The sequence below is a fragment of the Melanaphis sacchari genome, unplaced genomic scaffold (assembly GCF_002803265.2).
Source record: "Melanaphis sacchari strain LSU unplaced genomic scaffold, SCAv2.0 Contig26_pilon_pilon, whole genome shotgun sequence".
Taxonomy (NCBI): domain Eukaryota; kingdom Metazoa; phylum Arthropoda; class Insecta; order Hemiptera; family Aphididae; genus Melanaphis; species Melanaphis sacchari.
The window spans coordinates 1,196,307-1,220,019 of NW_020271143.1; the positions used below are offsets into that span (position 1 = coordinate 1,196,307).

General features: G+C 25.4%; 1 protein-coding gene across 3 annotated transcripts; it reads left to right on the forward strand.

Moving 5' to 3' along the window:
* Window positions 1–343: 343 nt before the first annotated feature.
* On the forward strand, window positions 344–23,660 carry LOC112595354 (sodium/hydrogen exchanger 9B1). 3 transcript variants are annotated; one of them, XM_025340512.1, is made up of 10 exons: window positions 344–635; window positions 4,033–4,111; window positions 14,856–15,230; window positions 16,646–16,828; window positions 16,986–17,161; window positions 17,630–17,736; window positions 18,451–18,615; window positions 20,959–21,102; window positions 21,329–21,430; window positions 22,880–23,660. In XM_025340512.1, the coding sequence occupies exons 1-10, from the start codon at window positions 359–361 to the stop codon at window positions 23,219–23,221; spliced, it is 1,950 nt and encodes a 649-aa protein (XP_025196297.1). In that variant the 5' UTR covers window positions 344–358; the 3' UTR covers window positions 23,222–23,660. The 3 variants fall into 3 exon arrangements, with proteins under 3 accessions (XP_025196297.1, XP_025196299.1, XP_025196298.1); XM_025340514.1 differs by lacking the exons at window positions 344–635; window positions 4,033–4,111 and adding an exon at window positions 6,164–6,272; XM_025340513.1 differs by lacking the exons at window positions 344–635; window positions 4,033–4,111 and adding an exon at window positions 7,909–8,178.
* Window positions 23,661–23,713: the final 53 nt, after the last annotated feature.

The following is a 23,713-nucleotide window of genomic DNA, read 5'->3' on the forward strand; positions in this document are numbered from 1 at the left end:
TGCCAGCTCCGTTATATAATAACATATTATGTATAAAAACTCAGCATGTTTTTGATCTATACCTATACTATATCCAAATAGGTACTATTTACTCGCACACCGATTATGGTAATATTTCACGAACCGTGCGACAGCCGAATCCAATAGGTCGAGTCGTCGTTATTGTTGCCGAATTGGCGTTGAAATACTATAAAAAAAAAAGCCCGTCTCCGAATTACTCGCCAGTCGTTACCTTTAATGCTGTCGTCTCGATTCCGATGGTAGTGTAAGTCTGCGAAATTGTCGCGTATTCTCGTCTTCTCATCCTCCGTGACGTTGCTGTAGTTGTCTCAATACTATTTGTGTATGATACGATAAAATGGCTGGTGTGTACATCCGGAGACACGGAAGTGTCTTTGTCGAATCGCCGTCGTCGTCGTCGGCCGTACATTCACAAAATCAGAAGACTCTGGCGGCGGCGACATTGCGATGGCGGTCCGACTCGTACCAAGTGAACCGTCCCTGCAACAGCGACGATCCGTCCGCCAATAATCCGCGGCCGGCTGAGCCCGGGGCAGCCGTTGAGCTCACGAAGCTCAGTCACAACTGTACCGCACATGAAGACGACCTGCAGTCACCTCACCATTATCAGAAAGGTAGATTAATATTAATAGTGTATACTATAGTACATTGATGTGTAAAAAGCGTAGGTACAATATATTATAATTATAATCACGATGACTTTAACGTGATTTTAATTTTTATTGTCATTGATTTCCACGATAATTTTGCAGTGTCAGTGCAATACTGTTATCACTGGTAGGGAGCTGGTATCACTAATATTTTGGTTTGCCTCGCCTATACTCTACTTGTAATTCGTAACAATTCAAAATTAAATTAAAATTTTTATTTGTGTATATTTTTTATCATCTTGAGTCGTAGTACATAATCAAGGTGTTTAGAAGGTAATGGTAATAAGACAATTAATTTTTGATAATCAATTATGGTTTATACTCTTATAATTGTCTTGTATGAGAAAACATGTTTATTTTCTCAATACCACGGAACAACGTTTAGTACTGTCATTGACAATAATATAAAAAAAAAGATAATAAACTTCAACTTTTTTATTGATTTGAAACCGAATGTCATTCTAAGTATACAAATGTTTGCTAGGTTGAATTAAGTTTAAATCGTAATTTAAAAATATTTACCTAAAGAGGATGGAAAACGGTAATTTGCAGGCTTTTTTGTTCTATAATATTATCAAACACGTGATACAGGATTAATAATCCTGGATTCTACACACGTTCTTCCTAGTTTTGGCGTATCTAATTTAAAAACGAATAATTATATAATTATAGATATTTGTAATATTTAGCAAATATTAAAATTAAAACTTTCTAGACATGGTACAATTTAAAAAGTATTTTACTCTTTTTAAGCTATTAAAACATATGAAATTTTCACCTTTTCCAGTTAAAGTTTCTGAGCGGGTTTATGAATAAATTAATTTTACAATGATTTGTGTTTTTTATGTGATATCAATTTTGAGGCTAATTTCTGATAGAAAATTGGATTTAATTTGTAATTTTAAGAGATCAAATTTAAATATTTTTATTATTTGTTAAAATATTTGGAAAAAACAAATAAAAAGCTAAAGAAAAAATGAATTTTTTAGGATTTTGTAAAAATGAATAACTGTAAATATTTTGAATTTTCATCAAATATGTTGATATGATAATTTTATTGATTTATAAATACAATAATCGATGTATTTTTTGAATTATTGTTGATAAATTATTTTTGTTGAACTAAAATTTGAAAATTTAATTGAAGATTTCTCATAGCTGTCATCTACTAATTAAAAAATATTGAAATTTTATAGTCACAGTATTTTTTAATAAGTGTTTTAATTTTTGTGAAATTCGTGAAATTTCAAATATTTTTAAATTATTATAGTTGAAATATAGGTATACAATTTTGTTTTTAAATTTAAGATTTGAAAAGTGAATACAAGGTATCGGTAAGTAACATTTTTTATGAACGTTTGAAGTTTAAATGTTTGTAATATTTAATATTCAATTATAAAGTAAATAAAGCGGGTTGAGAAAGAATTTTCGAATATTATTCTCTGTTTTTGTAGAAACAATTAGGAGCTGACAAATGAATGGTACGCTGAAAAACTGGAATCATCACGGGATTTTCGAATAAACGCTTCAGTCTAAACGATCGGTACACGTTGCTAATAGTATAAATATACTTAAATACAATGCGTGTGATAATTAGAGACAACGTATTACTATACTTTCAAGCCCCTTAGAACCATACTATGGTGTATGCTTTTTTAAAAAAAGAAAATAACTTTATTTAAAATTTGCCTCTTATTTATAGCATGCATATTTAAATATAAGTATTTCCAATAAAGTTAAATTAATAAAATTAGGTATAAACTTGTAGAGTCAAATTTTAATGTAATACTTAGTTAAAAGTTAAAGGGTTGAGGAATTTGATTTAGAAATATAAAGTTTATTATATCATTATAATACAATATAATTAAGTGCTTTAAAAACTTTTTCTATGTCAATTTAAAAATGATTGGTAAAATCACAATTTTTAATTTTTTTTCTTGAAGTTTATATTTTCCTTATATTTTTTTAGTTTGACAAATTGGAAATTTTTTTTCTCAAAATTTTGAGTTACTAATTCAAACTGACGTAATCGATGTATATTTCTCTTAAATGAAAAAATGTCTAGTGGAATTAATTAAATTCCTTATGATCGTCGTAATGTAAAATGTAAAATGTAAAATTGCATGTAGAGACGTACTTAAGATTTCAGTGACTTAGGGATGTACAAATTTCTCCCTTCTCTAATTATTAATTTATACAACATTATACTAAGAAAATAACTATAGCTAAATTACATTATTTGTTTATAATAAATTATAAAAAATTGTTTCTGCTGTATAATAGACTTAATAGCAGGTTTTGTTTGAATGTATTTCTTCACTGAGTCTTAAATATTTAAATTTAAAGATATCATACTGTATTAAATTATAATTTATATACAAAAAAACGATTTTTAACAAAGATAATGGGTGGAACAGTCTTAATGGGAATCATAGTTTACATGATTCATTTATATGGTAAATTGCTTAATATTCGAGGTCCTCCACAAAACCAAGTTATATTAAGAAATCAAAATTATGTTTATGCACTACATATGAAAATGTATAAATAAAAATAATAAATATGTATATATATTATATAAATAATAATAGTGTAAAAACTAATGATAATAATAATAATGTAATAATTTAATGTTAATAGAACAATATGTTAAAAGCATTTTTGTGTTAATTTTTGGCCTATTTCGTCTTATTTTAGATTATTTTTGTAGAATTCGCTTATTTGCAACTGTTGCGTTATCCTATTCTGCCGACAATCAAAAGCTTACTGAAATATATTTATTTAATTAGTAATTTTCTAGTACAGTGGAATGAATTATTGTTAATTAAGAAGCATATAAACAAATTAACATACAACAGAGTGAACAGGTTCAGTCCGTTCAAGGTATAATGGTAACTAGTTTGAAAATATAATTGCATATAGAAAATGATAAACCTAACCTATATTACTTAAGTAATGGCTGAAACTCCGAAGTTTCTATGGTTAATATTTTTTAAACTGTAATAAGATAACTAACTAACAATTTTGTTTGGATAGTTAAAATTGTAATTGTTATTAAATATTAATATCAATCTGATTTCTGGACAAGTTCTCAGAAATGTTTTACTTTTATTTATAGACTGACAAATGCTATTTTTTTTATATAAAGTAGGTTATAGAACTAATGAAATATATAAAAATATATATAATACATTTATTAGGGTGAAAAAAGCAAAGGGGAGAGAGATTAAACACCCCCCTCTTCCGACTACGCTACTGTATATATTTAGTTGCGGTTAGGTTTAATTTAAATAACATTTTTATTTGTATAAATATTATTTTTAGACTGTGATTATTACATTTTATGATTTAAATGTTGCAGGATTTATTTCTGTGATCAGTGAAAATAAAAAATCAATTACATTTCAAAACAATAACGAGTCATCATCAAGTATAGAGTTGTAAGTATAGCACAAGATATATGTCAACCAGTCGGTTTAAGGTATTTTAAATTTAACTAGTGGATTTTTTTTAAACTCAAATAAGTGCAGAGAGTGCTATTAGGAGGTACCTATTATATTGGTATTAGTTATGCTGTTTATGAGTTATGACTACTAAAAATTTTACAACAAAATATAATTAAGTTATAATATATTTAAAAACTAGGTCAACCATTTAAAATGAAAATTACTTATGCCTAAATATGTATGAAATGTTTTAATTACGAAATACTGCATTGTATGTTATGTAGTAATAGTAACGTATACTCGGTCATATAATTGACTATAATAAATATTTATAGTTGTTTTAGATTCTAAGCACAACTATGCATGTATTGATTGTTCTTTATTTTTGTGTGTGTTTATTTTGTATATAAATATATATTAGGGCGTATATATATATATATATATATTGCCTTACTTTTAGAAGCAGTAAAATATTTATATTTTTAACTCTGAGGATAGTTTCTGATGGACAATTAAATCTAGAAGATATCTGGGAGTAAATTTTTTTTTTTTTTATAGATTATAAAATTATAAAGAATTTTGTATCAAGTTTTTTAATCGTGGTAAATAACATTTTTTATAAATTTTTTACAACAAAATAGTTTGGTAATTTTTGTAAATTTTAAAAATTTTGACAAAATTTTAACTTTAAATAATTATAAAAAATATTTATTATATTTTAGATATTTTTTCATAAAGAAATTGATCACTTATGAGAACTATCAAATTCAATTTTCAAGCATCTGTATCTAGCGAATAATTTTTAATCGACATTTATTTTGTTAAAAACAATTTAGAAAAAAAAAATCGAGAAATTCTGATGCCTATAAATAGCTTAAAAAACTGAAATATTTTGAAAATTTTAACGTAATTAGAAAATGATAATAAAAATATTTGATAAAAATTTTAAATATCTATGATTATTCGTTTTATATCTAAAAAACATAATTGATTTTATCAAAAATTGAATTTACGAAAAAATTCTTGTTTTTTCCAAGTTTGTTTTTTGTTTTCACAGCTATCAAACAAGTACTGGGAATTTTTATTTTCACCTTTTTAAAGTAGAAACTAAATCTAATTCGTCACCAGAAAATCAAAGAATTTTATTAATTATTTATCGTGTTACATATAAAAAAAACATATATGCACGATTGAAAATAAAAAATACAGAGGCACCATTTTTTTTTTTTTTTTTTGTAGAAATTTGATATTTTTATTTTCTATAAGCCATATATCGTTGAAAATGTTTTCCAAAAATGCATTTTAAATACGATTTCAAAATACTATTTCGATGATATATTTGCATGAAGAATAATTATCAATGAAATATTTTCCAAGTAAATACAGTTACATTAGAATAATTTCCGATAAAATATTTTTTTAAGTTTATATAGTTCTTGAAAAATACTTTCCGGTAAAAATATATTTCGAGAATAAATATTGCGACAAAATATTCTTCATAAAAAACTCTCTTAAATGTTAAGGTACTAAAATTTAAAATATATCGTTTAGATTTATTTTAACTTATGGTGACTTAAAAAAAAACAAAACAATAGATATTGTATATAATATTTTTAAGTATATTTTAAATTATAATATTTATAAGAGCCAATAAGTATTTCAGTATATGATACGAATATGCGTGCATAAAATATAATAATACGAGAGGGAGGGGATTATATTTAGTAGGTATATATCTTTAAAAATAATTTAATTAATTAAATATAGGTATAATAAGTATAATACCATGATAGATATATTATATAATTATAGATTATTATTATAGTATTCTACATTATATTATTTTAATTCGTATGATGGCAGACATATCATGTAAATAACGAAGCTTAATGTAAACATGCTAAAAAAACCACACTGACAATAATTTAACTAAATAATTTATGCAAAAAAAATACTAACTGTTACTAATATGTGTTCAAATAAAAACTAGAATGTACCTACTATGTGCTAGCTATCTATTGTTTAATATATATCTGTATATAATACTAGTATTCGGGAAAGTTATGTGAACAAATGATAATCGACTATAAAATTATATTGATAAAATAATGCGCTATTCATCTCGAAGATTGAAAAAGGCTACAACTAAGTCTGAGTAAGCACCTTAATCTTACGACTTACGTATTTATAATAATAATGAATTGTTTAACATTCAATAATGTTTAATAAATCTTAAATTATTATCTTTTGCTAAAATAACATTGGTATTAAAATTATATGGATAAAATAGTTTGTCTGGTTTGTCGTGTATGTTATATATTATATAAATAATAAGTATTTAATGTTTAGTGTAGTCTATGGCATATTTTATTTTATTCGGAAAATCAAATAAATTTGAGTCTTAACAGTTTTAAGGTTTTTTGAAGTTTTTAAAATTTTCATATACCTAATTACGTATAGTTTGACAATTTTTTATTTTATTATAAAATTTAATTTGTTTTTTGTTGGTACTATAGAGTTATGTATCATATTTAGTTTCTTACTAAATTTATAAGGATTTAGTTGTATATGATTATGTTATCTATATCCATCATGGGTGTCTCCAGGGGAGGAGGGCAAGACGGCAAGTGCCTCTTCCCTAGAATTTTAAATTTGTTACCTAATTTTAATAATTTTATGTAATAATGACGAAACATAATAATATTCTATAAATAAAATGTATAATAATAATACCTGATTGTAAAAATGACGAAACAATAATGTACTATAAATAGAATGTAAGTATAAAATGTATAAAAAAGTCTTCATTTATTTTTTAAATTAATTTTGCCCCTTTTTTCCCCTAAAAAAATATCTAGGGACGCTCTTGGTATCCATAGTTGTTTATTGTAGATCTGCAAGTACTGATTTTAATGGTTTTTTTCTTATTGTTTCACGTGTGACTTATATTTAGCGCCAAATATGTTTAGGTGTGTTCAATTTGTAAACATTTAATAATTTTTAACGCGTACAGTTAATTTTTAGGTAGGGCATTTTGTTTGGTAATTTAAGTTATTTTTCTAGATTTAGTTCAAACTTCCCAATTCATAATAAAAAACTTTACAAAACAGAGAAAATGGTTAAAAGATATTTTGTTTAAACATTTTTATTTTAATGAATTTTTGGTTTTAGATACTTATGTTCGCAATTTTAACAAAAACTTCTGCACAACCTAACGCATAAATAAATTTTTGATATTTTGAAAGGTTGTTTATTTATTATTTTTTTTTAAATTAACAATATCGAGGTTAATTACTATACCTATAAGTGAAAATAAATATTTTGTTAAATATGTTAATGTATGTATCAAATTATGTTAAATTATATTACTATTAAGTTGTCATTTAAATGTTCAATGATTATACATTTGTAGTGAATTAATAATACAACTATATTGTTTAATTTGAGTTAGTTAACTGATACTAAACACCATAAAACTATTCAACTAGGAAATAAACTCAGATCTGGCAGCAATAATGTAAAAACGAAAAATTCACTAAATTAATGTCAAAAATGTGTTAGACTGTACAGTAGTGTTCATGACAAGAAACAGGTAATATTTTATGATAATTATTACAAACATCCATTTGTTTTTTTCTGCACTATATGAGGCAATTTCAATAAAACAAACAGGTGTTTTGCGTTTTGTTGTATAATTTATTTAAAAAAAAAAACAAAACAAAAATAAAGTCAGTTAACTGGAATAAAAAAAAAAAAAAAATGTGAAATGATTGGTTTATTACATTTATACACAGTATTAGTAATGTGTGCGTTCAACGCAAAACAGTGTTACACTCGTTTTCGGTTCATTTATATCATTATACTAACGCTGCTTTTTAGTTTAATCCAATTTACTTAGTAATTCTATTTGTTTACTTTCACAATTAAATAAAATAATTTTTTTTTTTTTAAATGAATTCCCCTAAACACAGTAAGCAATACATATCTGCTATTAATGTAAAACAAACCAGTGAAGAAGTCTACAAATTCAATTTCAGCACTACTAATGACAAAGAAAAAAAGTAATCTTCTGTATTTTATTTCACATAATTTTTATGTCCAAGTACAAATAATAAAGGCTCAATAGTGAAATTATTTGGTGAAGAGTATTAGTATGTATTAAGGTATTCGGGGTTTTTATAACTCCTAAAATGAAATTAATAATTTGCATAAGATGAAGATGTTTATTTATTTATTTTTCTAAATTTATTACAATAATATCTTATTTTTTTCGTAGAAATTTATTTTAATTTAAAATATTAATTTTTTTTCATAAAAAGTTCTTAAAATTTAATTTTTTGCTTAAAATAATATAATATTACATATGATTACTATTGGCATTAGGTACTATTAAAGTAGGTACTTATTTAATATCTGTGGATAATTCACTTTAACATTTTTGATTTGTTTGATACACTGTCTTTGATTTCATTAATTATTTTAATTATTGGTAACTATTAATAAGTTACTATTAAATATATGAAAGTAAGAAAAGAGCAATTTTAATTATCTACATTTTCAATGCGAGATTAACCATATATTTACAAAGTTTTATTTAAACTTTAAAACAGTATGTAACATTGTACTTATGTTTAATGCCAATTTATTATAAATTTATAATTTATAGGATGTATTATTATATTTTAATAATATTATTATTTTAAGTTTCTGTATACATAAATATTCAATGATAAAGATTATGTATTGATAATATGGAATTTCAAAAAAATTAAATATATTTAATTTTTAATTTTTATGGTGGTTAAAATTGTTTTAAATACGTAGATACCAACTACAAAATTAACTTTTTTTTTTTTTGGATATCCAAAAGGATTTTGGCCGTGATTATTTTTTAAAAATGCTTAATATGTTGAAACTTGAAATCACAATTATGGTTCACTAAAATTCATCAATAGTTTTTATTTAGATAATTGGAATACATTTAAATAGATACAAGTATTGAAATATATATAAACATATTATTTATATTTTAAATTATAATTTACCACATATTTTATTTTAATCAGAATGTAACCAACAATATGGATACATTTTACATGAAAGAATCAATATAAAATATGTATTCCAATTATTTTAGTTAAACCATCAAAATATTCAGAAAAGAAACATTAAGCACCAGAATTCACTAAAAATTAAAAAACTAAGTGTTTTTGTTGTTAGTATAAACACGTGTTTAAATTTTCTTAAAAAATTGTTTTCGTTAAAATAAAAAAACACGTGTTTTTAAATTTTTTAGGTTAGTCTATGTCATTGATTCATATATTCATTAATCATTAAAAAAATTATTCGTACAACAATATGAAATGATGCATCCTATATAATGTATACATTTCATGTAATGTGTGTGCAACTGTAAATAATATGTACATGATATGGTTATAACAATATTACGTTTAAATAAAAATTAATGAATTATACGAAATTACATGAAATAGCGTTGAGTTCACATTAATTATCAAATATTCTAATATAGCTATAATCCTAAAAAACTGAAATAAACACATATTTATTTTATTTAATGAAAATGAAATGAAACATCCTCACCGTCATATGCAGTGCGTTTAAAAATGAGTAAATTATTACTGTAATAGTTACATTATTTATTTATGACAATTTTATGATAAATAAAACACCATTATACTCTTGTAAATATATATTTTGTAAATGCTTATAATATGCATATTTTAGAAAATTATTTTTCATATTATTATTATTGTAATTTTTTGATGATAACGATATTTCGTTAAATACATTTTAATAATATGCAACATGCTTGTTACCTGCAATACATGCTAAATCATGCGATTTCCTGGTATATTTTGCTCGTTGTGTTTGGAAAATTCATTAAAATACTGTTTTGCCCTACATTGTAATACATTGCTCATAATAAATTGGGAATATCGAATTTACTGGTAACAGTAGTTACTTAAATTATATATAAAAAAATTAAAACAAATAGTTATTTGATTAAATTAAAAACTTTAAAAAAATTCAGTTTTCTGTTCATTTAGTTTGTATAGACAGATATGCGTTGTTTACGTATTTTTATAAACTTATTGCAAGTTATGAAACTATTGCTTACTTTTTTGTTAGCATTATTTCAAAATTGCAAGTTTATATATACTATATTTATACAATAGATTTTATAAAAAAAATCTCTCAATATTATTTCGTGAATTATTCTAAGTATCGTATCAAGTTATTTCGTCTATAAAATTTATATGGATTATTGGCTTATCAAAATAATTTTAGTAGGTATTCCTACATTTAATAATCGTTAGTTCAGTTTTAACTTATAAGATTTTTTTACTATTATATTATTACAACGATATTTATTAAGTGAGGTGTTGTTGTAACAAAATCAAAGTAGGTACTGTAAAATGGGGCATGTAATATGGGCTTTGAGTTGAATCGGTACAAAAACCTATTTTTTCAATTCTAGATTTCATCATTACCTTTACTGAAACATTTTCATAGAATTTATATTTAATGAAATATCATATTACTAGTTTCATATTTAATTAATAACCTCAAACATTTTTTTAATGTTTTACAATTTGCAAAATTTGAAAAAAATTTTATGGCTAGGCACTATTCGTAAGAACGAACTTGAAATATATTTCACAGGCATAATTATTTAATATTTTAATTGTGTAATAATAGTAAAAATACAATTAATACACTTATAAAATTGACATTCTTAGAACTGAAAAGCAAATTTTTATTTTATAGCAATTAAAAAAAATCATGTTTCAATTTAATAGCATGATTTGGGTCAAAGCAAATTTTTCTTATTTATTTGCACAAACTGAGAAATGTCAAATTTTATAGCATCAACTAATAAAATGGCGTAACAATTACAATTTTATGTTCATACAATTATAAAAAAAAAGATCGAATAAGCACAATAAATTATGTTTGTTTTCAGTAGAAATGGCTCGTAAATAATTCATACTGGTATATTCACACGAATTGTTGCATCAGAACAAAAATTATTTCTTTTTAATTTAATTCAAGTTACTTATCGTATTTAAGTACCTAAATTGGTAATTATTTGTATTTTATATAATATATATATTATATACTTGTAATTTAAAGAGCTGTATAGCTAGGTTATTATTATTTTGTTATAAAGGTAGTTCCTACAGAGATAATTTTAAATTGTTTATTTATTTCTTCAATTAAATAAATGTATTTATAATGAAAAATGTGTAGTAATCACTACACATTGCAATGTACAAATCATATAGAAAAAAATGACCATTAATATTATTTAAAAACTACAGTACCTGCTATTATAAATAATTATTGTTGTAAACAATATTATAAATTTAGATTATATGACACTACAGTATAGTAATTAGAACCACGTTCCTAGAAACCATTTATTATTAACTATTATTATATTTTTTCAGATATAAAATAATTTGACTAAATAATGTTATATTTATATTATTTAAATTAAATTACAAAATAAAAATTCAAATGTTTCATTTACCTATTGAAAATTCATATTTACTTTTGATCTTTAAACATGATTTTGTAGTATAAATTATAATTAAAAAATAAAAATACTATGAAAATTATATTATACATAGAGAATGGTAATATTTAAGTTAAGTTATTTGTCTTTGAATTACAACAAAATAAGAAAATAGATTTTGTGTTAGAAATTGAATTGAATTCACGTTTTCCAATAGATTTTTCACATTTTTAAAGAAAAGTGTTGAGAATATCTTACTTTTGATGTCTCAAGGTATTAACTGGATTAAATTTATCACTAGAAAAGATAACGAAGCGGTTTTTTTCTTTTTTAAAAAGTGTACCCAGACACGCACAAGATTTTAAAATCAATACATAAATGGTTTTGTTCCGAATATTGTATTTAATTTTAGAATATATCTATAATACATTATTATTCATTGGCAAGGAAATTGTATAGGAACATAATTCGTATTCAAACATTCAATACTTGTATTAATTTTTTTTTTATATATTTTAATTTTTGTTTTTTATTTTATAAAAGTGGTTAGTAACATCGTTAATATTAAATGTTTTTATCATTTTTTTCAATTGCTAAAATTCATAATTTTGACAAGGAGTCATAAAAAAAACAAAACTTATTTTCTTTCAATAGTATTCAATAAGTTTTAAAAAGAAAATATTTTGGGCGACACTTGTACATTTTATTTAACAATATTTTCATTATCAATCTGTATAGGTGTATAAGTATAATAGACGATATCCTATTTTTATAGTATGTTTCATATTTATATTTATAAATGTAGATTCAATTTTATTATTTTTTATAAATTTGATAAATATAAATAAATTGATCATACATTTAGAATATTATCTTCGTAACACTTTATTAGATAAAAGTGTGATAGCATGTGATTGTGCTATAAGTCAATATACTTCCTTGATAAATATGTTTAGAAATGATTTAGGTGAACATTAAGTATAATAAAACAATAATATAACTTTTGACAATAGAATGATGGAAATTTATATTGATAAATTACTGTCATTCGTTGATAAAATATTTTGTGGTACAAATGAAACGGATATTGATAAATACTCATATTGATAGGAACTAGACAGGTTCAACGAAATGTCCTAGTTAAGGGTGTAAAATTATGAAAGTTCGTTTGATTTTGATTAATAAATTAGGTATTGTAGAATATAAAGTTAAATTGTTAAATTTATTATTCTTTGACAATGATTTTATCATATATGTTATAAAAATGACAGTTATAGGAAATATATTTTTGAAAATGATCCTACATCATATAATACGTGAAAATGTATTTATTATATTTATAAGATTTTGTTTTAATTTGTGTCTGTAATAACACAAAAATAAGAGAAATTAAAATTAAAATGTAAAAATATATTAAAAATTAAAATAAATGGGTTTATGTTATGAGTATGATGTGGCCGGACTGACACAAGGGACACAAGTCTTGTATGTAAGTCCGGTACTAATAAATATTGAATGTACTTATTCTTGCGTTATTACCTTCCTCCTGTTCTTCGGAGGGTTCTCGAGATCGTGATTCGAGAATATGATCAAATACACCGTATGTAAATCAAATAGTAAAATATTTCGTACTGACAATAAGTATGTAGGGCATGCACCTTACCTAGTTCGCCGCGGTGAATACCTGTAGTACGATCCTCAGAGAAAGATGTAAGATAATACAAGTTGCGATACGATTTAAGGAAAACTTAAATTTAAATAAGAAAAACAACACTGATTTATCTTAGAAAAAGAAAGAAGTCCAGCTGTCGCTCGCAGTCTTGAGTTGTGGGGTGTGTGATGGGTTTTGGGAAGAGCTCCTGCTCGTTTGTCTGGTGCGCCTGCACTGCAATTTTGTCGGTGCTCATGCACTCGGTAGTTTGGCTGGTGCTCATGCACTGACTAGAGAAGACGACGTGGTCAAGACAGCCAGGGTCCCCGATGACAGAGAGCCTCATTGGACCATTCCTTGTCTTTGGCGGCACACGAAAATAGGTCAAACGCTTTGTGCCATATGGTCGCAATAGCGTTTGGGTTCCCACGTGGCCAAACAATGTAGATCGTCTCTCTCGTCAGTGATCAATAGGGATTATAGGTTTTTATTGAAGGCTATCTGCGTACGACAACTTGACCGTTACTTTATTTAACGAAATGATAAAATATACAATAAATTATGATGTGTGAGCATATCATTACATGTCTTAGTGTATAAAGTAACATAATAATTCTTAATAGTTATATGTATTATGCAAATATATTGATGTTTATTATAATTATAGATTTTAAGTGAAGCTGAGAATTTATTAATAATTTCTAGTAACTGTAAAACTAAACTTATATTACCTTGGTTTTTATATATTATTACTAGGACTCGAAACTTAATACACTAAACATGAGGTACAAAACATGCATGCTCTATACTATAGAGCTCTAACCTATAGAGTCTATAGGTTTTTAATAGAACAAATTTGCTTTAAAAATAAGATGTTATTTTTTTTCTGCTCATAATTTTCATAATCGTAAATACTTCCTTAAAAATTATTTTTATATTTAATAATTTGTAATAAATATTTATTAATTAATTAATAAAAATAGGAAATTGTATGTGAACTGGTGATTTAAAAAATACGAGGGCGAAAACTTTCAAAATAAATATACGTTATAAGATATGTTTTTAATCGTAAAATTTTTAAATTGTATTATAAAAATATTATTAATCAATAATTATGCTTTAAAAATAGTACTATTGAAAAATATTTTCTTAAAACTACAAAATTACTTTATATGCAAACATATGCAGTATAAACGTTTGATATTTTTTTCGTAGTGTCGTGAAATTGATTTCAAGCTTACTTATTAATAAACTAAATAACCTTCTCAAATAAAAGAATAAAAAACATGCAAATGTAATCATTTCCGGCCCTAATTATTACATACATTTAATATTTAATATTTACTATTAAAAAAACAAAATATAACGATCACGCGGCGTTTTGGATAGGCAATTTAGTTACACCTCAATAAGTAGATAGAAAAATTACTATATATTTCAGAACGATAATTTTTCGGGAGTCGTTGCAATCACATGGTTTATATATATATAATTATGTATTTATATATATATATATATATATCATAATCTGGTTATCGTTTCAGCTCCTGGTGGTATATATTCTGTCTGAAATGTCGCCAGAAGGAAGTGGGGCCCGGATGGGAACCAGGATGCTGGTCGAAGACGTGCCCACACCCGTACTGCCCGTCGTTCCGGCACGTGGCCCGGATTCTTGCGCTGCTCGTCACTGTCTCGCTGTTCTGGGGTGTGGTGCTGGTCGTTATGGGTTCGGACGCCAAGCCGGGCGGACAACTGTTCAACATCGCCGTGCTAGTGGTGTTCGCGTACCTGGGCGGATGGGTGTTCCGCATGCTCACTTTACCCGCACTTGTTGGCATGCTCTTGGTCGGCATAATCTACAAGAACATCGGTCTCATCAACATAGAAGGTCATTACACCGAGCTTGTGTCCATGTTGAGGTAAATGTCTAAAAACTGTGAATCCGTAAAAATGTCCTCTGTTTCGGATCACCGTGTCGCACACAAGGATTTTATGTTGTACCATTTGTGGGAGTTTATACCTGTTTTAGTACAAACATTATCCTATAATAATTGTTGTGATTTTACTAATATTATTTCAAAAATTAAAATCGTTTTTAAGTTTTTGATTTTGATTATAAAAAAATATTTTTGCTTTCATTAATAATTTAATAATATTTCTAATATTTTTGATTTGAATTCTTTTTTGCTGCATACGTGGTGATAATAAGTATGGGCGCATAGTCACCACCCAGTTTTTCGTTAAAAATGTATTTGGTCGTTTACAAACTTTTGTATCGTAAATCCACTCAATTTAATTGTAAAAGAGATAATTTTTTTCATTAGTACTAAGTATAATTTATATTTCATTAAAATAATAATAAATTTATGTGTAGGAGTTAAAATGTTATGCAATGTTCAAATCTTCGATAAGAACAGGACAGTGTTTTTTGTTTTTTCATCGGCGTGAGCCTACATAAACCAAGTAGGTACCCGGCCCCTGGGACTTCATAGTGAATTTAATCTGGGCTTGTATCTTAGTATTTTATTAAAGCTATTATCTTTATTATTCCAATTAAGTTACACTAATATAATAATATAATATATAGTGTACTCTCAACCAGTGGCACAATTCGGTGGTCATTATAATCGCATATACCTTCTAAAAAAGATAGTTGTTCAAATCCACACATTTTTGTACATAGATTTCGCACAGTTTTTCAAAAATCAAACCGTTCAACACACATACTAGAATATACTAATAACACACACATTCATCTAAAATCACATTATCGTTTAGAAACGCGCACTAGTTATCATATTTAATCAAAATTATAAAATCATAAGTACTTTATAGAATACTTGAAAACATTAGACTTTAAGGGATTTTCATTTATTTCAATCTAAGGATTTTCTACTAACATACTTTATTTTATTTTACTATATATTGAATTATTTTTTATATGATTTGTTTAATAACTATCAATCAAATATATTGTGTGGTTTTGAATTATCTACTTAAAAAATTTCCCTTTTTAACATTAGAAAAACTTTGTGTGGTATTTAACGGTCTAAAATGCGTGGTTATGTATTGTAAGTGTGCGTTTTTGAACGATGCTTGCGTAAATTGGGTAGGTGACTAGGAGGACGATCGTATAAAATATCTTCGTTTTTTTTTAAATATTTTATTAATTTTACTGTATGTTTACATTAGTTGCGCCACTTGGCTCGATTGTGATGATTTTGTTTGTTCACTATCTAATCTTACTGATAGAGCTAAGTCTCGTTCCTCGATACACGATGTGTATAAAAATTAATATAATATGTACAGATTGTAAAGTGGCATTTTGTTACAGAAAAATTGCATTAGTGGTGATATTTACAAGGGCAGGATTGGACTTGGACCCAGTAGCATTGAAAAAACTATACTGTAGAGTGTTGTTCCTTGCTCTCATTCCGTGGTGTACCGAAGCAGCCGTAATCGCGACGACCGTTCACTATTTATTAGATCTTCCGTGGCCATTCGCTATACTTTGTGGGTGAGTATCGTATAATATTACTATAAATTATTATTCGACTAAATATTTCTGTTTTATACCTATCAATTTCAATATAATAACACAATAATTGTATACCAATCGTATTACATAATTAGTAAATTATAAAACGACTTTTGGTACCTATCTACTGTCGTAGATCAATCATCGCTGCTGTGGCACCAGCTGTAGTTGTGCCTTGTCTTTTTCGCTTGAGAACGAAGGGCTATGGTGTGGCCAAAGGAATCCCGACGTTGATCATAGCAGTCGCTGGGATTGACGACGCTGCATCTGTCATAGCTTTTGGAGTTGGCACCAGTATGCTTTTTGGATCAAGTACGTAATACACCTATAAAATAATTGTAATAGTTATAAACTAAATTAACTTCTATAAAATTCTTCTTCACAGTAAATTCCTAATTTAAATTCATAATATATTTAACTGAAATTTATTTATTTTTTGTAGGTACCTGCTTGAAAAGTTTGCTTTAGACTATTTATTTCATAGTTTTTTTTTTTTTTATAAATTTTATTTTATAATAAAAAATGTAAAATATTATCATTTATATTTTATATTAAATTAAATTTAGAAATTTTTCATTATATATCATATATGTACACCACGTGTGTCTGTATATTAACATGTTTTGTTTATAGTTTCACATTCTATGCTATTTAAAGTAAACTCGTAATTTATGTTTTGCAACTTAAAATGTTATTTTTATACAAAAATATAACTACGCGATAATTTTTTTCTTCGTTATTTTTATATGCTATTACCTAATAAATGTTTATGTTTTTCAGATTCAGTTACTTATGATTTATTGTTAAGTCCAGTGTCAATAGCAGCTGGGATATTGTACGGTTTAGTTTGGGGTTTTATTGTTAAATACGTTCCAGAGCGAAGTGATGTAAGTATTATTATTGCAAATATTGTTAAAAATATTAATTTTACTGATTTATTAGAGTCGCTATAAATTTGTACGAAGTAAGAAGAATAATTAATTTTAAACGGTTTTGTTCTTGTAATATTTTCTCTCTTTGACATATTTATTTTTTTTTTTTAAGATACTAGGAAAGAACTTGGTACCTATCTAGTTATTTTGTAAAAAATAAAGTTGTTAAGAATAATATTTGGTGATTTTTCTAATACTTTACTTGAGCTTTATTTTATTTAATATCAATCAATAGTATTATTTTAAGAGGATGCCACACCCGCATGTGTTATCTCTATCTTACATACATACAACATAGCAAATTTTCGTTTAGTTGAATTCATTTTTTTGTTGTTAGCTTTAATATCAGTGTAAATTTATCTATTATTAAACTTGATGGTAAGAATTTTATCTAGGCCAACACATAGGCTTTTATTAATAAATAAATAAATTTTAAATTTAGTTATGAGTATTTTAAAGTTTTAATACTTTACATAGCTATAACTCAGTTTAAAATTAAAATATTACATTTTATATACATAAAAGACGGAGATAACGTATGCGAGTGTAGCGTCCTCTTAATAATTGTGTAATTATATAAGTATAATATCATTTATAAATGTACGAGTAATAAGTTAATTTTTTTCTCGACGAATTAATTTATTGTTTGTTATTGTTTTATTTATATAGCCTTATGTGGTTCCACTGCGCATTTTAATGCTGTCTGGAGGTGGATTGTTAGCTGTACTAGGTTTTGAACGTACAAGTTTAGAAGGTGCCGGTCCATTAGCCGTGATCATTTCATCGTTCACTTCAATTTATTTTTGGACTAAACAAGGGTGGAATATTGAAGATGTATGTTAATGGTTAAGTAAAATTAACAATAGTATTGAATTAACATACATATACAATTTGAAGTTTGTTTAAAACAATATAATATAGCGATTGGGAAATAATAATGGCTTGGAACAACTATTATAATAATCAAGAAAATTAAAAAAAAATATTTATATAGTAAAAAAGTATGTTATTATATTGATAATACTCGTGCGTAAGATATTCGGAACTATTTATTCAGAATATAATACGAAAATAGAATAAAATTAAAATTAATTATTACCATTAATAACAATATAATATAGAGTATAAAGTTTTTAATATTTTGAAATTATTACAATTATAAAAATATCTTAGTATAATTTATATTCTGAACAAAGACATAAAAATATTGATTTTACGATGATATGTATTTTTAAAATTACCTTTCAACAATATTAAAATATCGAAAATATATTCGCAATATTTTGTTTTTTAAATATTTAAAGTTAAAATTTAATTAAAATCACAAATGTAATACAGACTTCCTCATAAGCTATTTCAATAGAAATTTAAAAATATAAAATTGTCAAGGCTATTCATAGTTATTTTTACAATATGTAATATTGATTTATAATTCGGACTCAGATTTTAATGAAGAGTAGATTTTTTTTTGGTGGGTGCTCTAGGACTATGAAATTCAAGTACTTAATCTATTTCCTGTAACAGATATTTGAAATGTAAAAATTTTTATTTAATTGAGTAATTTTGATAATTTTAAGGGAATTTAAATCCGTGAAATTTTTGTAAGTTAATAAAAATATAATAACAAGTATTACATTATATTATATTAAACGCAATGTTTTTGGAAAAAAATATGTATATTACTAATAACATTGATTATAGAATATACGTTAATATAGTATATTCTATAATCAATGCTAATAATAATATAATTAGATAATATTTAACTGCATGATTTTTGGATTTTCAAAAAAAAAAAAAGATATAAATAATATTATGTTATTTGATGTACAGACATGGTGAAAATATTCAAAAAATAATTTTACAAATTTAAATGAGCTTATAAATACTTTTATATTCTGCAATATTATGAAGTTTATGATATTAACACCTCACTTACAATAAAAAAAAAATACCAACTCTTGTTAATAAATTTATCTTTCTTTGTATTAAAACAGTTGAAATATTTATGCATTATGACTATAAAAATAAATTAATACATATCCAAAGTTGATGTTATTTTCACAAGTACCTATACTGTGTAAGTATACAGCCACTCTGTATTTGCTCAGTGAATGGTAATACATTATAAACGTATAATGCATTATAACTTGTAGATTATGAAAATTTAATTATATATTATTTCACTGTTTTGTCAAAATATACTCATCATAAAAAATTTAAAAATATTTTTGGTGTACTTCTCTCACAAAATATATTATGTTATTTATAAGTAATTAAAATTGATGGTATGCAGTTTTTTCTTCCGTCACATTAATAAAATAAAATAAATTTCCAGTTATGTGGTATGACATAAACTGATAAAATATTGATTATATCACTTCAGCATTATAACTTCAGAACTTCTATTATTAAACTATGTAATTTAATATTATTCGATATTAGATATCTACGTCATAACTTAGAAATATTTTATTTACTTCACGCATGATTTAATACCTACGCAACTAAGCTAATTAGCCTATTATAAAAAAAAAAAATAAGAAATAGAGAGAAGAGGATGGTAGATTATTTAACTCAGTTTATTTTTTTTAATAATAATTTAGGTATGATTCCAATTATTTAACTCATTTACTATAATACATAGCACTGAGCTTAATTAATGACTGAATTTATCTATTCAAATTTTACTTTTTAGCAGAGCAAGTTTCTCGATTTAAAAAAAATAAATGATTATTCTGTTCGTCATATGCTATATTATGACATATACACATAGGTTAAGTACATTGAATTTCTTAAGACACTGTAACTATAGTATAAATAATTTTTTAACAATAAAAAGTTTAGTGTTTACCATTATATGATATAATATTTTTTATAAATCAATGTACATAAATAATATTACTCAAGTACTCAATGTAGTACATAAACTAATAATCTGAAATAACTAAACGTAAACTGTTTAATCGCTGTAAATGCGTTATGTCAAGTAGCTGTATAAACATTACGACTAAATCTTAAATATTATTTGTAGAATAATACGAGATGTAGCTTTGTATATAGTATAATATAGTGGGCCTTTAGTTGGATTTAAATCGAGATTTTTTTTAAATTAAGCGGTTTATCATTATCATGTTATATTTAACGTTATGATATTGTTGATTTTTCTTATAATAGAACCCAGTAGCCACGGCTTTTGAAATATTTTGGATGATTTGCGAGCCAATACTATTTGGATTGACAGGCACACAAATTGTACTCAAAGAACTTGACCTGAAATTCGTAACAGTAACCGTTATGTGTGTCGCCATCGCTTTTGTGGTATGTAAAAATAAAAGTGGTCGTCGACCGTATATTAATATTGCTTATTACAACCAATATTAATACCTAAGGTTTAAAATTGAATGTGACACATGAGTTTTTACCGTTTTCTTCAGTGTAATAACAAAAATAGGTACTATTATTATTATTTTTATTCTATATTGTGCACACTATACGAAATCGGGCCAAATAATTTATAATCATGGCACTTCAATATTCGTTTCAGTCACGGATTTTTATAACGATCATAGCAGCGTCTGGGAGTTCTTTGAATTTTAAGGAAAAACTGTTTATCGCGTTATCATGGATGGCCAAAGCATCTGTTCAAGTAAATAATGATATGTTTTATTTTTTTAGTGTTGATATAATATTAGTCCACCAAACTAAGATATTCGTAATTCAAAAATAAATAGAATTATTAACGAAAGCGTGAAGGTAATTTAATTTGAATCATTTAAAATTAATTTTGAGTGAAAATGTTAACAAACAGAAAATAAAAACATCCTTAAGCCATAATATTGTATCAAAAAAAAAAAAAAAAAATAACTATTTTTTTTTTTTAAATCGATTTTCTTATAATAAAGTTTTATAGGTTATACCTACAATATTTCACTGTTTTATCTTTAAAATGTTGAGTGAAGCTATGAATGCTATGAATGTATTGATTTTACAATGGACAATGGTGTGTGTTTCAATTTATCAATTTTTTATCTATTGGAGCAAAAAAATACTTAGATACTTTGAGAAAGATTTCTGGTAGCAAATTGGATTTAGTTGATTCTTGTGTAATGTGGTGTGGTATTTGTATAAAATAGGGGGAGGGGATAAAAAGTAAAAGTAAAATTCCAAGTATTTCACAAAACAATTGAAATATATAAAAAAAAAAAAAATTAAGAAAAACTAGAAATTTTTACGTAAAACATGTATATGGTAAAATTAATATTGTTTTTTTTTTGTATAACTCAAAATCTAATAATTTTAGACGTTTCATATCTTCATTAAATATTTAGATAAGCATTTTATATTCATGATAAAATGTTCAAAATAATGATTCATTTTGAGCTATTTATAAACATTTAGAATTTTTAATTTTTTTTATAAACGTCGATAAAAAATTTATTTACTTAATCGAAAACCTTAAAATTTACAAATTTAAGGATATATTGTCACGATATTTTTAATGAGTATACCTTAAATTCAAATTTTGATAAAATTTTTTAAAATCACGAAAATTTACAAATAATTTCTTAATTAACTTTTTTTATAAATTGTCGAATTTTTATAATCAATGACAGAATATTTTGCATAAGATTTCTCCGAAGTAGATCATACTGTAACCAATAAATTTAAAAAGTATAGAATCACAGATGTTTTTAATAGACATATTAAGTTTAAATTTGCACAAAATTAGATAAATTAAAATGAAAAATAACGATTTTGGTTATTTGTTGTAATTTAATAATATTATTTATGGTTATTTGGAAGTTTTAACGTTTATCATTATATCATATACATAAAATGACATTTTAAAGTACAATACTTTCGGTGCAAGATGAAAATAGTAAAATAAATATAATATCAATATATATATATATATATGTATAAATGTGTTATAAAAGAGTAAATTCATAGTCTAACAGATTTTATTTTATGATTTATCTTCAAATTTAAATTTAACGCATAGATACATTACAGTTACCTACTCCTCCACAGCAAAGTGGTAACCTATTTTCCTTTTTTTTTTTTTTTTCAAAAACGTTCGCATTGTCGTTTTTAGGCCGCTTTGGGACCAGCCGTACTGGAGGTTGCTGAAAACAACAAAAATTCGGAGCACATCGCCTACTCCCGAATGATCGTGATGGTGTGTATCATTTCCATCCTGTTGACCGCCCCGGCGGGCGCGATTATCGTCTCGCTGTCCGGCCCCAAGTTGCTGACCAAGGCCAAGCCCAGTAATGAACAGTGGCGCCGCGGACCGAGACCGTCGATCCGCGACATCACGCTAAACAGCGAGGACGAGGAAAACGGCACAAGTGTGAGCAACGACCAGGTGCAGGAGTGCAGCAGTGACCTGGCAAACGCGGTATGCACGCCCGAGGATCGGAGCGACAAGATTTAAGTACCACGGCCACGAGAAAATAACACTTGAAAAAAATCGAATTCATCTTGTCACTATTACGTGTTTACTTACATCGCAACAACACGTGTATAATATTAAACGTATTATATAGATTACGTGGCTGTAGATGAATCTCGATTTCCGATTTTCGGATCGGACGTTTTTGTTTTTAATTTTTATAATTCCCCTGTACTACGTATATTATACCTAGTGCTACCTAAACTAGTCTATATAATGCTTTTGTGACGATGTTTCATATTTTATAGACGGATTATATAGTGTTCATTATGGTTTAAAATTCAAATATTTTATGTGGTATAATTTATGTTCGCGTAATACTGGATACATATAGCTATAGGTACTTTAATTTATTTCCCCCTACCCCGTTCCGTAAAATTATTCAGCTTTTCGTTATTTATTTTAAATATTTTTAATTTATGTGTTAAATAATATTTTTAAGTTAGTAGGAGGTACTTAATTAATAATTAGCAT

What these genes read in the sequence shown, in the direction of transcription:
- LOC112595354 (XM_025340512.1), top strand. Translation starts at nt 359, where the DNA reads ATGGCTGGTGTGTACATCCGGAGACACGGAAGTGTCTTTGTCGAATCG. An exon ending in GAGCTTGTGTCCATGTTGAG is followed by an intron (nt 15,231 to 16,645) that starts GTAAATGTCTAA and finishes ATTTTGTTACAG; the next exon opens with AAAAATTGCATTAGTGGTGA. An exon ending in CCATTCGCTATACTTTGTGG is followed by an intron (nt 16,829 to 16,985) that starts GTGAGTATCGTA and finishes CTACTGTCGTAG; the next exon opens with ATCAATCATCGCTGCTGTGG.